Source organism: Gossypium hirsutum, chromosome D10 (genome assembly GCF_007990345.1).
Source record: "Gossypium hirsutum isolate 1008001.06 chromosome D10, Gossypium_hirsutum_v2.1, whole genome shotgun sequence".
Lineage (NCBI taxonomy): Eukaryota > Viridiplantae > Streptophyta > Magnoliopsida > Malvales > Malvaceae > Gossypium > Gossypium hirsutum.
In genome coordinates, this window is record NC_053446.1 from 13080662 (window position 1) to 13097318 (window position 16657).

Consider the following 16657-nt stretch of genomic DNA (forward strand, 5'->3'; position numbering starts at 1 on the left):
ACTAACAAATGTCTATTTTTAGCAAGTCATCCCAAGGTAATGTAGCTTTCAGCTCTATTTCAACTCACAACATATGTGCCAAACGGTACTGACTGCAAGGCCAGCAAATTTGCCCTTGCCCTTGCCAATCTTGTTGGCTAAGGACAAAGGTATCAGCTAATCCCCTTTCACCAACTAGCTAAAGACAGCCCCTGAGGCAGCCTTCAAGCTAGGTATAAAAGCCAAGCATCATCTCCATTTTGTCCTTTCTTATATTTATTGTGACTCTACTAAAAACTCTTCTTTGCATTCATATTTAGTTGAACCCCCCCCCACTATTTTGTTGAAAGTTGACCCATCGGAAGATGATGACATTGGTCAATTCCATTACATTCCAATCCCATCACTATTGTGCTTTATTAGAGATATGTTACTCCTTTGAATTGAATTCTCTAATGAAGGCAAACGCAACTTCAAATACAACTTTCAATCGGATTATAATAATTCAACTTCACTGCGGCCCCTATCATTTGGAAATTATCTGTGGCTGGATTTAAAAATAAGGGTTTCAGTCTTAAATGAGCCTCAGATTTCTGGCTTGGGATGGACCTTTCCACGAGTGGACCCAACTTAGAATCTGGCCTGATTCTTGTGATTGATTTGAATATCAGTAAAATTTAATGCACAAGTCCAACCAAGAACATTGTCCATATTTATACGGAGAATTATTCATCCCTCTTTAATGATTCATTCATTTTAAAAAAGAAGCAATGCTTCTTGAAAACGTTGTCTTAAAGAACCAAGGATTATAATTATTTGGGCATCTTGAACACGATATGATTATAAAACCTCAAAACTTGTATAAATATGTAACACAATTATGACATGAATACACATATTGTGGGGAAAAAAGGCCTGATGGACATAAAGGGATAAAGCCACTGAGGATGAGGAATTGGTTCATCCGATTTTTCATTAGCTCAAATATACAAACTGTTTACCTATGATCTATAAGATACAAATCAAGAGAAATGAAATGATCGAGGGCTTCACGATAGTGATTACCTGATTGTTGCCGGCCTTCATGACAGCCAAAATTGCAAACTGGGTGAATTATGGTCAGTTTCAGTAATAAATTAAGCCAAACATGGAGACCACGCCATTCTTTTTGTTAGTGACATTCTTAATAGTCGGCATGGAGGAACCTCTCGTATTCGGTCCCGTTTAGTGTCTTGTTAACATCATCCCAGTTGCTCACAAAATCGCATAACGAACCTTTGTGTATTTTAACCTGGCGACTAGTTAATTCCATCAGTGGAAGGCCTAGAAACTCTTGAACATCTTTTAGTTTCTGGTACAAACACGAGAACCAATGACATGAGGCAGAGCCACGAGTTAGAGAAGAATGCCTAAATGAAATATAGAGCTAAGTTTCAAATGAAAACTATTACACATTGTTCAAATCCATGAAAGTTTAATGATTATGTTTAAACCTCCTCGAGTTTTAAATCACTTCAAAAAAATCTAGAAAGATAAATTTAAAAAATGGCATCGTGTAAAGGGTGCAAATCATTTAGAAGAGAAGATGCTTATTTTTCTGTTGAGAAATACAATAAATACTCATGAAAATTAGTCACCGGCCTTACCGTACGGTTGGTGACAAGATCCTCATAGTACAAAACCATGCGACGGGTGCTATTGAAGTTCTCTAAAGCCCTAGCAGTGATCATCTCTACTTCTTTCATATCACTTATTAGTGATGTAGAATTGATAATTGGCTTGTAACTCGAAAGCGCAGCAGCCTGCATTAAGTGACCACTGACCAGCAATCAGTTTAAATGTCGAGAAGAAAAAGTGGAAAAAGAAAATAGCGAGCTAAACGAGTCTGCAATATTGAGCAGAGCTAGCAGGGAAGGAAGAGAGACCTCTTGCTCCGAATGAACATGAGACTTGTGGGTTCCATTTAATAGCTTAGCTTTGCGATCATATGAATTCGCAAGTACAGAAACCATCCTTCGAAGCAAATTTCTTCGGAAGAGAAATATGGCAGAAATACCCCGATGATTAAAGTATTCTACTATTTCTCGATGGTGCTCCATCAATCCCTGCAGAAAAAAATACATCAATCAAGCAGCTCATAAGACCAAACAATTTCCATCCATCACATTGGATTGGAACCATCTCACTTTCGGAGTTCTTTACATGGTTGCTTCTAGAAACAAATGTGGTCTTGTTTGCTAAACCACAGAGATAAAACATACATGATGAATAGTAAACACAGCACTTTTCTCACTTTTAACTTCATAAAATCACCCATTGAAAGCTATAAAAAAAACAATGAATGAACACTATGAACCATCATCTGCCTGAATCAAATTCCAAAGAACTAAAATGCATGGGTTGAAGCATCAACAGGGCGAAGCCAGAACAACTTTTTAGGGGGGAGGATGAAATTTTAATTTTTTATAGCCTATATCTTTATAATTTTTAAAAGATTAAATCAAATTTTTATAATTTTAGAGGGGCCAAAGTGCAATTTTACCTTTACTAATTTAAAATTTTAAATAAATTTAAAGGGTGTAAATAATAATTTTCCATTTTAGGGGCGGGGGTGCTGGCATCAAGCATCAACAGCTAAAATGAACAAAAAAGTTCAAGCCCAAACCACATTATTACTGCCATGGTTCCAAGTTTCATCTACAATCTTATCAGCAAAATTTCGATATTATAACTGAAAATTCGACTACATTGTTTACCTGATTCAGCATCCACTTGAAGCCAACTGCGGCCGAGCACTCATTCTTGGAAGCACTAGTGAACCAATCTAAATTGTAAACTCTCTCCAAAGTCTGTATAATATTCGATACATTGTTCCTCCTATCAATTACAGAAAAGATCTCACCATTTGAGCTTACATTGATATGGCTATTTAGTAAAGTCTCAAACCATCCACTTCCAGATCTTTGCATCGATATTATAGCGAAGAACCGTACCGGATTCAAAGAGCATTCACCCCTGCCAAAGCATCAGCACCAAAACTTTAAAGCAAATTTGATTAAATCCAAAATAAAAACAAAACCATAGAATTAAACCCTTCTTGTTTACCTACTGAAACTTTCAGGCTTTGGATAATGCAACGTAGGAATTAGAGCCTCTAAAGATGGCTTCTGAATGAGTTGGATGTTCTGAAATTTGAGCATAGTGAAAGTACCGACATGTTTTAAGCAAGTTCCATAGAGATAAACACCACACAACATTGCAAACCATAAAGCTATTGTCCTTGAAAACAATGGAGATTTCTTAGGAGGCTTTATAATGAGTGTATCCTGGAAAAGGAGAAGAAAGTTAAAACAATGGAGAACCAATAGAAACAGATCAAAGATGTGAAATAAAGCATTATCCTTCAAACCCAGAAATTATAAAGCTGAAATTTTAATTTAAGAAAACAAAATAGTTTGAATAGATAGCACGAAAAATTAAACATTTTCTTCAAAAAGTTTAGAGCTTTACCACTAACCGACACATTCCAGAGCCATTAAACAAAAGTCAGAACCCCATTTCCTTTTATAAAACAAAGATTAAAAAAAAAGACAGAAAGAAAATAAATTGTAAATGAAAGGGTACCTTGCTAAATAAACAGATATACTCGGCCATTAAATATATTTTGCAGAAGCTGAAGCTGAAGCTGAAGATGAAGCAAACCCAGAAAAGGAGAAATGGAAGCTGAAGCCTGAAGCTGACCTCTGGTTAGCTTTCTTATATATATATATTTCCCTTTGCCTCGTGGAAATCAATGAAATGGAAGTGAAACAGCTGTTTTTCCAGTGTTTGCTCTGTTCTACTGACAAGTGCAGATATTTATTTAATTGTGAAAAAAGAAATAAAGAAGACTGAAAGAAAGAAACACAGTCAAACAAATGGCTGAACTGAAATGAAATCTGGTAAGGCCCCAGCAATGAGCAAAGCACGATCCTCGAATCTAACAAGTGGAAGCTTCGACTTTTCCTTCACTTAATAGTCTTGACTTTGATGTTTTATTTTTTTTTAATGTTAAATTAGAACATAAGTCTTTGCTTTTCTCTTCAAGGAATTCCCACACGCTTCACTTTGGGAAATCAATTAAAGGTTAAAATATGTTCTAACTTCTTATAATTTTCATATATTTTGATTTTGTCTTCGTAGTTTTATTTAATCATTTAAATTTTTTTTACTTTTTAAATTAAAAAATTTAGATTTAATTTTTATCATGTTAGAATTCTTCTATGAAATACGTTAATGTAATGTTTTTTAAATTAAAAAAAAATACTCAATTGGTAAGATGTAACAAAAAATGTTATTATAATGGATATGAATTTAAAAGAGAATTTTGACGGTGTTAATAATTTAAAAAGTTTATATTAATATATTAAATATAACAAAATATTTAAACTAATTAATGATATTATAAAAATTGAGGTATCAAACTATGTCAAAATCTAGTGTAAAATTAAATCTCAAGCATAGTATAAGGACTAAAACTGTAATTTGACTACTATTGTAAAATTAAAAAACCAACAGATTTTGATAGGCACAAGGAAGGCCCGTGGAGTATAAATTAACACCATGTTTGGTTGGGTGTAATGGATTAGCCATTACACCCCTATTCCGTGGGCCCACTTAATCCCTTGTTTGGTTCAATGTATTGCCCTAATACGGGCCTATTACATTACGGAGGTATTCCTTATTTTCTCTGCTTCAACGCTGATTTCTAATACCTTCCAAAAGTAAGGATTAGCTAATCAGAGTCTGTTTTACCCTCCCCAGCCGTCTTCTCATTTCTTTCTCATTTCTCATTTCTTTCTCACGTCTGAAACATCTTCTTCTTTTTTTCATTTTTCTTTCCATTTCCTTCCAACCTTCTCCCTCCTTTTCATGCTTCTATCCTGACCAACCCTTTAACAAACCCTAACAACCCTCAACAAGGCCTTCAATTACGAATCGTATGAGGTAACAGAGTAACAGAGAGTAGCAGCAATGGTTCCCAAGTACGCTTCTCCCTTCTTCTATTCCTTTGATTTCAATTAAATTTCTTTATATATACCATGAATTTAATGATCTGTTCTTGAAATATTGTTTCTTTATTTTTGTTTTTTTGTTTTCTTCAAATGCAGTGAGTAGGGAAGTCTCTTGAAATTGTCTGCCAATTATCTCCAAATGCAGTGACTTCAAATGCAGTGAATCCCAATTCAATCAAGGTAAACATTGTCTGCCCTAACATTCTTTCAACATGTTTTCCCTTTTATGTTTTTTTATGACGAAAGATTCAACATTTGTAGAAATTGAATCTCTTCTTCCTAACCTTGTCTGCCCTAACCTTCGAATCTGTATTTGATGATATGAGGTTTAATATTTGTATTTGTAAATCTCTTCTCCCTTCTAATTACATTTTCTTATGAAAAAAAAACCACCTTGATGCCCATTCGTTGATGTTACTTAAAAAAAGAGTTGTTGCAGGGGAGACCAAAGTCCATTTTCTTATTACATTTGTACATATGCTAATGCTCATTTTCTACATCCTTGTCTCGTTGAAGCAGTCCCCTAATACTGGGGTTTGATTGAAAATTAGCATATGTGGAAATCAAGTATCAAGTATCAAGTTTCAAATTTCAAGTCGAATTTAAACTCAAACTTATCAACATTGGAGCTTGGCTCAACTCAATTACACCCCTAATTTCTACTGCAGTAGTTAGTCGACTATAGATATGATATTTTAATCTAAATTATCTTTTTTATATTAGTCCACAAGCAAGTCCTGTCCCTCTCTTGAGCATTGTTTCTTGAATTTATCATTCATTTTGAATTTCCTATATAAATATCCACTACAAGGTAACTTTTAGAATGCCATATTTGTCTACCTCTTGTACTCTCTTGCACTTGAGTGTGGTTAGATACATATATACCCTAAACCCAATTAAACTAGCTTTCCTTTATAAGCTAATTTTTTATGAAATGATCTTTTTCAAAGTTCAACTTCGTTGAGCAAGCTAAGATGGCAAATAATTGGATTTATCCAACCTTTTTGATGCAGGTGAATGTAGGAGAATGTCATTACCAGCAATGTTAGTAGGGGAAACAGTGGGTGAAATGCTTCAAGCAAATCAATTTGCAAGACAGATCCTAGCTGTTGTTGATAACAAAACCAAGAATACTTCTGCGGATCCTAAAACTCCATTGACTGAACACAGGAAGCAAAGATGTCAATTTTTAAAGGTAATTGCATGAACCAATTGAGTTAAAACTCAAATTTTTTCGTTGTTTTTTTTCTGGTGTTGCCATGATATGTTCCATGTTCTGCTAAAATATACTGTTCCTGGTGCTTCTAGTCTCTGATGGAAAAGGATGATTCGAAATGCGGGCAGAATGCGGTGGTGGAGAGGAAAACCATATTAGTCCCGAAAAGTGAGACCATAGTTCATGCAATTGTTAGGAATGTTAAAACATTTGACTACCAATTAAGCAATGGTGATATGAAGCCAATAAAAAAAGGTTTGAATGGTTTGAAAACAACTCGGAAGCAGCGATCCAAAGGAAGCAAGTGAAAAACGAGACTGTAGAGACTTGAGAGACAAAAGTGTTTGTATATGAGGTAAAATTGGATTAGATGGAGTGTGTTATATATATGTATATGGGACTGAGTGAATTTTGATAGGTATTAGCACTCGGATCTCTAAAAGCCAGCATGGTTAGTGTAACATCATCACCCAGTTTTATAGGGACAAGATTTTGGATATTATCTCAAACGTTTTAAGGCCTATTAACATATGGCATAAATTTTAAGCACAATCCCTATATTATTGTATAACCATAGATACAACCCTCAATCTTTACCATTTTGGTTAATTTAGTCTGTAACATTTCGTTTTTATTTCTTCTTCAATTCTATTTAGATTCTACCAGAAAGCAATTTCACATTTTTTCTTTTTTTAATATTACTAGGTTAATATTTTACTATACCTCTGTAGAACACTTGTCAATCTTTTGACTCTATTTGTGGAGTCTAAAAGTGTATCATTTAATTGTTTAAAGCACCATTTTCCAAATCTAATAAAATTCATCAAATTTATTTATTATATTTTCTTCATAATAAAATTGAAGAAAAAAATGTGAGATTCCTCCTCAGAATTGAAAAGAAAAAGGACGAAAATTAAACCTATAATTTGCCCCAGATGAAACAAAGAGTTTGACGAATTCGTGGTGAAATCAGGTTTAGTAAGAGGGAATGGTTTAAATGCCAAAAAAATTGATTATATTTAATAATAATTATGTTATATTATATTTTATACTATTATATATTATAATTTTAGTAAATTCATATAAGAATATTTAATATTAAGAATTTTATTAAATCATATATTTTAATTAAAATATATTTAATAATTATTATGTTAAATTATATTTTATAGTATCATATATTATGATTTGAGTAAATTCATATAAGAATATTGATTATTAAGAATTTTATTAAATTATATATTTTAATTAAAATATATTTAATAATAATTATGTTTAAATATGATTAAATTTTTATTATTGATAATAATAATCTTATTAAAATTTAAATAACAATAACAATAATCATTTACCAAAACAAATTTATGCTAAGGGTATTCTAGTCATTTTAGTCTTTTCCATTATGCTATTACACCTCTATTCCATTCAACCAAACACAAGATTACTATTACGCCTCTATTCCATTACATTCAACCAAACAGTGGATTAGCTATTACACCTCTAATCCAATACACCTCTAATCCAATACACCTTTAATCCCAATACACCTCTAATCTAATACACCTCTAATCCAATACAGCGAACCAAACGCACCCTAAGTATTTTATTTATTTCTTTAATTATAATTAATTATATTAACAATTTTATTTAAAATCAATCACTATATCAATAATTTTAATAGGAATCAATCACTAAAAATTAAAATAATTTTAAAGAGATTAAATTCCTACTAATGGTCCCTATACTTATCAATTTATTCAAATTTAATTTCTCTACTTTTATTTGCTCAAAATTAGCCACTTTACTTTTTGATTTGTTCCCAGTCATTTCATTAACTTTTTTTTTCGTTTACACTGTTAAAAAATTAAGTACTATCACAAAATTAGCCCCTCAACCTTTATATTTTTTTATCAATTTGGCCCTACAGTTTTTTTGCTTTAATTATAAAAAAAATTAAAGATAGAAAAAACAAAAAATTACTATTAATGATTACTGTTAGAGATTTAAACCCGCAATTCTCATTCAGAGATAACAAGTACCAAGTATATTTATGATAAAAAAAATTAGCATCAATGAATGTCAATGTTAGTGAATGATGCTGTGACCAACCCCTATTTTCAATCTAAATTATCTTAATGTATTTTAGAGAGAATACATTTGCAAACTACAAACTAGCTAACCACTTTTGAAGAAATAAAAATAGAAGAACTATATCCACATAAAGTAATAAATAGAAGGACTATCCTTAGAATTTAACCTTTCCGTAACAAGTCGACACATAATTTATAATAGATTAATGAGAGTCAACCTAAACATGGTTCATCACTGTCAAAGCTTATTATTACAAGCATCATTTTTTTAAAGCAAATGATTGAAATAATCAAACTTGAGTGATAGTTACGGGCAAAATACTAAAAAAAGCTAATTTTTTTTTAAATTTATTGAAATAGGCCCGGTATTTTATTATTTACCGGAATGGGCTCTTTTTCCCTAAATCGCGTTCACGTAAGCGCGAAGTCAAGGGATATGCCAGCAAATCGCGTCCATGTCAGCGCGCTATGCTGACGTGGCAACAAAGCGCGTCCTTGAAAGCACGATTTGTGTCCACGTTATCAATGCGCACTGACGTGGACGCGATTTGCTGCCACGTCGCACGCCCTTGGGGACACGATTTCGCCGTGTTTCCCACATTAGGATTTTTAGGGTTTTTTGGATTTTTAAGGTTTTGGAGAGAAATTAATTAATTAATTAAAATTAAATTACATTTTGTAATTAAAATTTATTAAATTTTAGGGTTTAGGGTTTCGTAATTAAATTAATTAAAATTTATTCAAAATTGGATTACGTTTCGTGTTTATGGGTTTTTAAGATAAAATCAAAGCTGGATGATTTATCAGAAGGATTTTTGCAGTCGCGCCCACGTGTACGCGCTTTTGTTATAGTAGGTCCTGGAAAAATAATGTCAATTTGACGTTTCTGAGCAAATAGTATAAAAAACGCTTCAAGCAGGATGCTATATGCGAAGAATTTGTGAAATCGCGCCCTCCTAGACGCGCTTTTGCTACAGTTTGTCCTGGAAGAAATAATTTCGAGTTAACGTTTCTGAGCAAATAGTATAAAATCGCTTCTACCAAGATACTTTATGAGAAGAATTTGTGAAATCGCACCCACGTAGACGCGCTTTTGCTACAGTAGGTCCTGAAAAAATTATTTCGAGCTGACGTTTCTGAGCAAATAGTATAAAAAACGCTTCAAGCAGGATGCTATTTGAGAAGAATTTCTGAAATCGCGCCCTCGTGGACGCGCTTTTGCTACAGTTGGTCTTGGAAGAAATAATTTCGAGTTGACGTTTCTGAGCAAATAGTATAAAATCGCTTATACCAGGATGCTTTATGAGAAGAATTTGTGAAATCGCGCCCACGTGGATGCGCTTTTGCTACAGTAGCATGTTTGTGCTGATGCTATAAATGAGGCAAAAAATGTTCTCAGAATGCATAAGTCACAGCAGAAATAATTTAGAGAGGCTAAGAAGGTTAGAGTCTCAAATATGAGTGAACGTATTAATGCTGTTATTTACAACGATGGTGAGGTTTGCCATACCGAGAATGGTGTTTTTTTGTCGAAGAATACGGTGCGACTAGTTTTTAACCAGAATATAGATTTGACAGAACTTCGTAAAAGAATTAGGCGTAAAATTTTTGGAACGACGCCAATGAAAGTTTTGTCTATCACATATCAATTTTGTTCTTCTGTTGATCCGGTGACATATGACTCGTTCGACATAAAAAGTGCTCGTAGCTTGGAGGCAATGGTGCAGACTCATCTTGCTAGTGGAGCACCTTATATTGAGTTATATGTACAATTTACATCGCCAAATGATGTACTTGCAACCGATGTTCGAGATGTATACACGACCCCTGGCCGACACTCGGTTAGCGTGTTACAAAATATAGAACAACTCATGTTTGGTAGCGGTGTCGAATGCACATCCCCTACAAGACACTCTGTCGGTGGATGGGACATGTATGTCGGTGGCTCGATGTTTGATGTTGGAAATACGTACTGGGGAACAGCATCAAGTTCTAGTGGGTGGCAATCTACATCCAATTAGGGACGTTATGAAATGCCCAGAAGAAGAAATGTTGTACTCCCTACGACGTCGACCAGTGAGGAGACCTCGTACGCTGTAGATGATTGTGGGTTAGAAGATGACTCCGATGTGGATCTACCTCGAGAGCCCGGGCCCGATGGTACAGAAGTTGGCTTATTTTTTAAACCGAAGCCTATTCCAACAGAACCTGAAGATGCTGAAAGGAGTACAGATGAAGAAGAAAACCCATGATTCAGAGCATACTCACCTCTAGCCCACATGCATAATGTTGATCTGTCTATAGATGATGCGTTAGACTTTCCAGATCTACCACACTGGTTGCATGATCGTACAAGTTCAAGGGTAGATTCAGGTGAATTTGAAGTTGGTAATCAGGTTACCAACAAGGATAGTTTTATTGGTGTTTTGAAACAACATAGCATCAAAAACGATGTTAACTACCACGTCATTAAATCTAAATCTGATAAGTTTGAAGCAAAGTGTGCGGTGCAAGACGGCACATGTTCATGGAAAATCTACACCTCGTTAAGGAAAAGGACAGGGTTGTGGGAGTCCACATACATGTGCTGCCGGTACAATATTGACGGTTTCTGAATAATACTTTTATTATGTAATGTTGCATTATTTAATGTATTCCGTTTATAGGTGTTTCACAATATCATCCCAAGATGGATTCAGATATGTTAACTAGCTTGATACTGCCCACGGTAAAAGCAGATCCCAAGACTTCAGTGCCGGTGTTAATTGCCAATATTCGTAGCCAAATAGGGTACACGCCCTCTTACCGTAAGGCTTGGATAGCTAAGTAAAAGGCGTTGGAGAAGATGCATAGTAGGTGGAACGCCTCATATAATGAAATATGGCAGTGGTGTTAGGTACTAGAGAGATACGTCCCAAGTGCCATCACAAACCTTGAAACGGAACATACGTACTACAACGATCGATTGCTATGTGGATGCCAAGTGTTCAAACGCCTGTTTTGGACCTTTAAGCAATGCCGAGACGCATTTCCATACTGCAAGCCATTGATACAAATTGACGGTACCTTTATGTTCGGTAGGTATACTCATCGGCTATTGCTTGCAGTGGCACAGGATGGCGGTTAGAGAATTCTTCCAATTGCATTTACAATAACACCGGGGGAGTCGTCTGATGATTGGATTTCTTTCTCTCTAGGTTAAGGAGGCATGTGTGCCCCCAACCTGATATCTGTGTTATTTCAGATCGGGGCGCAGGTATACTAGTTTCATTTGATCGACAGGGAAGCTTATGGCAGCACACACACCATAGATATTGCCTAAGACACGTTGCTTCGAACTACTTCAGGCTATATCCATCTAAGAGCGAACGACGACAAGTGACCAACATGGGTATTTAGTCTATATTTGTGTTATTTCGTTTGTCAATTTGAATTAGTTTTATTGGTAGAAGTGGTATGTAATATTCACTATGAACTTATATTGACAGTGTATGAAATAAATAAAGACCTTTTTCACGAGATGTTAGCAATTTTACGTTCAATTAACGGAGAAGGGGCAGACTACCTTTGTAACATACATTTCGAACAGTGGGCACAAGCATACAACGGCAGCCTATGATATGGCCATATGGCGTCGAACCTGGCAGAATGCATAAATTTTGTTCTTAAAGGAACGCGCCATCTACCGATAACATCGGTTGTGTGAGAGACATATTTTCGTTTGGTGGCGCTATTTCCAAAGCGAGCAGCAAGTTATGCAGGTCAAATGTAGGGAGGCCATGTATGGTGCAGTAAGGTAGTTCAAGAAATTAACAAGGCCAATGCGAGGGCAAACACCATACACACAGTGTGCCACGATCGAGACAATTTATGGTTTCACGTGATAAAGTTTGACAGACTGCATCAAGGTGTTGTTGGCGGGCAATATCGTGTACACTTGCGAAATAGGAGTTGTGACTGTGGGATGTTTGATGCACTTCGTTATCCATGCGCTCATGTTATTACAGCTTGTCAGAATCTCCATCTAGATCCGATGAGCTATATGGACGAAGTATACAAATTAGAAAGCATGTACAGCGTCTAGAAACACGTTTTCCCACCGGTCCCAGATGAACGTAAGTGGCCGCCCGTATCTCTTGCTCCTTTTAAGCTGTTACCGGATAGAGAATTACATCGTAAACCAAAGGGTTGACCTTGCTCGATTAGAATACATAACAATATGAATATCCGAGAAACAACCAGTCAACAGAAGTTGTGCGGATGGTGTAGGAATCCAGGCCATACAAGTCGATCATACCCTAATCGGAATAGTTGAATGTAATTGTAAATAAATTATATTTTTTTCAATTATTTATTGATAATTGTATTAATTGTTAGTAAAATTATCAAATTATATCAAATTATTAATTGTTAGTACCAGTCAAAATATTTTTTCAAATCTAACATTATGTGAATGTAAAAATATTAACTGATAACTGTATTAATGGTTAGTAGAATTATCAAATTATATTTAACTTAAGGGTTAGGGTTTTAAAGTTAAGGTTTTAGTGTTTAGGGTTTTTAAGTTTAGGGTTTAGAAGTTTTAGCTTTAGGGTTTGTAGTTTTTAAGTTTAAAGTTTAGTGTTTTTAAGTTTAAGGTTTGAGGTTTTTAAGTTAAGGGTTAGGGTTTTTAGGTTTAAGGTAAGGGTTTTTAGGTTTAGGGTTTTAGGTTTATGGTTTAGGGTTTTAAGTTTAGGGTTTTTATATTTAGGGCTTGGAGTTTTAAGTTAAGGGTTAGCGTTTTTAATTTAAGGGTTAGGGTTTTTAAGTTAAGGGTTAGGATTAGGGTTATAATTTTAAAGCTAAAGTTTTAGGGTTTATAGTTTTTAAGTTTAGTGTTTAGGGTTGTTAGGTTTAGGGTTTAGGGTTTTAATTTTAAAGTTTAGGGTTTATGGTTTTTAAGTTTAGGATTTAAGGTTTTTAAGTTAGGGGTTAAGGTTTTTAGGTTAAGGGTTAGGATTAGGTTTAGGGTTTTAAAGTTAATGTTTTAGGGTTTAGAGGTTTTAAGCTTAAGGTTCATGGTTTTTAGGTTTATGGTTTATGGTTTTTAAGTTTAGGGTTTAATGCTGTTAGGTTTAGGGTTTAAGGTTTTTAAGTTTAAGGTTTATGGTTTTTAGGTTTAGGGTTTAGGGTTTTAAGTTTAAGGCTTAAGGTTTTTAGGTTTAGGGTTTCTAGTTTTTAAGTTAAAGATTAGCATTTTTAATTTAAGGGTTAGGGTTTTAAGTTAAGGGTTAGGATTAGGGTTAGGGTTTTAAAGTTAAGTTTTTAGGGTTTAGGGTTTTAAGTTTAAGGTTTAGGGTTTTTAAGTTTGAGGTTTGGGGTTTGGGGTTTTAAGTTAAGAGTTAGTGTTTTTAGGTTAGGCTTTGAGGTTTTTAAGTTAAGGGTAGGGTTTTTAGGTTTAGGGTTTGAGGTTTTTAAGTTTAGGGTTTAGGGTTTTAAAGTTTAGTGTTTGTGTTTTTAAGTTTAGGGTTTAAGGTTTTTAAGTTTATGGTTTGAGGTTTTTAAGTTAAGAGTTAGCGTTTTTAATTTAAGGGTTAAGGTTTTTAAGTTAAGGGTTAGGGTTTTTAGTTTAAGGGTTTATGGTTTGTCAATTAAATTATGCATTTAATTATAAATTATAAATTTATAAATTTTTAATAAATTAGTTTAGGGTTTTTAAGTAATAACTCAAAAAAATTTCTATTTTATTACATCAAATAATATCAAAATATTCAAAATATTTGTACAAATAAATTTAAATACAAAAAACAATCTCCGTGCCCGTTAGATTCAGTGCCACATGGTGGTCGTCGACGGTTACCCGCTGGATTCCTCCTTTGTCTAGTTTCCGGCGGCAGCTGTGGTTCTTCTGGCAGGGATTCTGATTCTTCCGGTAGGGCATCTAGTTGTCGGAGTTGGGACGATGATCCACCTTGAAAGAATAGTGAATGTGGAGGTGTTTGCATCATCAACGGCGACGGTGTTTGAAACCCATACGGTGGTGGGGATTAGTAAAAAGAAGAGGTCCCCGACGGCCCCTCTTGCGATCCCTCGTGCATCGCTGGCCTATACATCGACGGTCCACTTGGCGTAACAGGAAATGGAGCTGAACCGGGCCATTGGCTCTAACCTGCCATAGGACTCGAAAAAGGATACATATAAGGGTTAGGATATATAAAAGGGCTAGGAAACGCACCTGGCATCATCTGAAAAGGCGGTTGCGTAGGTATCATCGGTTGAACTGCTGGGTCGGGTGACTGTGTCGGTGCTCTCTTTGGGCCTGGTGATTGCATGGCTGCTGATGATGGGTCGGGTGAATGTTTGGGCCTCATTGAGGGGCCAGCGTCGTCGTCTTATCATCTTGGATTTAGAGGCCCACGCCTTTCCCTTTGGACACGTATTTGTCGCTGCCTCTCCTCTGGCGTCAGTAAATACGGCTTGCCATGGATCCTAAACCATGGCATGTATTCCGGCACACACGCTAACTCCGGAATGATGATTGGTTCCCGAGTAGGTATATATTCATACCGATCTTCCCACATTTCTATGTACTCGGACCAGTATCTCGGCCAATCCGTATTCAATTGCTGATGGTCGACTTTATGTTGATCGTCAAATACCTTAGGTTCCACGAGAATTGGTTGTCTACATCCAAACTGTCGTAGCACTCTATTTGACTAGTGCAGCTCCAAGGTCGGGTAGTTGATCAACGCGACTTTCACGTACCAAGCGTTTCGATTTTGTAAGAACTCATCCGGAATTACTGCCCGAATTGCTGGATCCTCGTATGGTGTCCATTGAAACTATATGAACATGATAGAAATATTAGTTATATACATAATACTAATTACTAATTACCAATCGACTAGCGAATGATGGAAATATCAATTTTATTTAATACTTACATGTGCTTCCGACTGTTGGTCTAATAGAAGCCGTATATCTTCAAGTTTGGTAGGTAATCGAGTATAACTTGCCGGATGGTTCCACCTAATTAAATAAACTTTTAGCATACTTTTATTTTTAAATATCTACATAATAATTGTAAAATCTAATATAAAATTTATCTCCTTATGAGTGGGAATGTATATGGGTGGTCCACTCAAAGACGTAGAAATGGAAAGCGAAACCGTGCCCATGACTGCAGTAATGATAGGCAACCTCCAATTTTTACTCTCCTCGGTCATGTCGCCCCGCACATCTCCCGATATAATGTGGCCCAGACGACAGACCCCCAACTCAATTCACTGGCTGCTCTAAAATCAACGAGTTTCAGCAGCCATCTTAGATGTACGCGGCTCCGTGACAAGTCCGGCATCAGATAACCTTTAACTAACTGAAGAATGTATGCCCGAGCATATCGGATTCTTTCTATTTCAGTTGAATCTTCATCCGGATCCGAGAATGTGTCTCGCAACCAGCCCATCTCAATCTTACCTCCGCCCATTTTCTCCAGAATAGCGCCCAGAAGCTCGTAGCACACCGCTGGCCAATCGCTAGATTGGGCAGACCCCGTGACTGGGTACCCGTCCACCGGCAATCCCAATTGTAGGCTCACGTCTTCCAAAGTGACAGTGCACTCTCCACATGGAAGATGGAATGTGTGCGTTTCGGGTCTCCACCTCTCAATCAACTCACTGATTAGTTTCGGGTCCACCTTGCATCCCAGGCCTACCGTCACCACGTGCCAAAAACCCGCTTCCCGCAGGTAGTTCTCTACCTACGGTGATGAAGGAGCATGCATATTCCGGATATTGCATTCCAATACCCGATCTACAGACTTTTATAACAAATAATAAATTAATAATTATCTAAAAATGCATAAATAAAAAAATCTTAAATAATATTTAAAAATTAAATTTAACACTTACCATCTTCATTTGTTCCACGGATATGTGGTGCTTATCAAGATGAGTCAATCCTCCGTCCATTACTGAAATCGTACAAATTTTTTTGGTTTAAAAATTAGGGATTTAAGAGTAATTTTTTTCGGTTTAAAAAAAATCAAAAATTTTTAAAATTATTTAAAAATAGGGATTTAAGAGAAATTTAAAAGGAAATTGAGAGCTAATTGAGATTAAAAATGAATTTGAGGGAAATTTGAAAGGAAATTGAGAGGAAATTTGAGAGAGGATTTGTTTGTGAAAAAAAGGGGTGGGGGTATTTATAGGTTTTTTTTTACAGTTGGGGGGGCAACGGTCAAATTTTTGACCGTTGCACTGTTCACGTGCGGTCTAAATCGTGTCCCCAAGGACGCGCCACGTCATCAAGAGTGCGATTTGTTGCCACGTCATCAAACG

At 35.6% G+C, this 16657-nt stretch overlaps 1 protein-coding gene and 1 long non-coding RNA gene across 2 annotated transcripts; one reads left to right on the top strand and one right to left on the bottom strand.

Annotated features, from left to right (window-relative positions):
• Nucleotides 1-816: 816 nt before the first annotated feature.
• On the bottom strand, nt 817-4027 carry LOC121222409 (nodulation protein H). The gene is made up of 6 exons (XM_041103142.1): nt 3604-4027; nt 3085-3305; nt 2736-2994; nt 1905-2084; nt 1626-1781; nt 817-1330 (listed from the first exon to the last, which is right to left on the bottom strand). The coding sequence occupies exons 1-6, from the start codon at nt 3631-3633 to the stop codon at nt 1163-1165; spliced, it is 1014 nt and encodes a 337-aa protein (XP_040959076.1). The 5' UTR covers nt 3634-4027; the 3' UTR covers nt 817-1162.
• Nucleotides 4028-4596: 569 nt separating this feature from the next.
• Nucleotides 4597-6881, top strand: LOC121222410 (uncharacterized). Its single transcript, XR_005919689.1, has 4 exons — nt 4597-5003; nt 5130-5213; nt 6047-6228; nt 6342-6881. It is a non-coding gene; the product is annotated as an uncharacterized lncRNA (long non-coding RNA).
• Nucleotides 6882-16657: the final 9776 nt, after the last annotated feature.

Excerpts from the sequence above, each read along its gene's own strand:
- LOC121222409 (XM_041103142.1), bottom strand. The coding sequence starts at position 3,633 with ATGGCCGAGTATATCTGTTTATTTAGCAAG. Across the intron at positions 3,306-3,603 it reads ATATCTGTTTATTTAGCAAG|GATACACTCATTATAAAGCC; the intron begins GTACCCTTTCAT and ends CTCCTTTTCCAG. Across the intron at positions 1,331-1,625 it reads ATCTTGTCACCAACCGTACG|AAACTAAAAGATGTTCAAGA; the intron begins GTAAGGCCGGTG and ends TGTTTGTACCAG.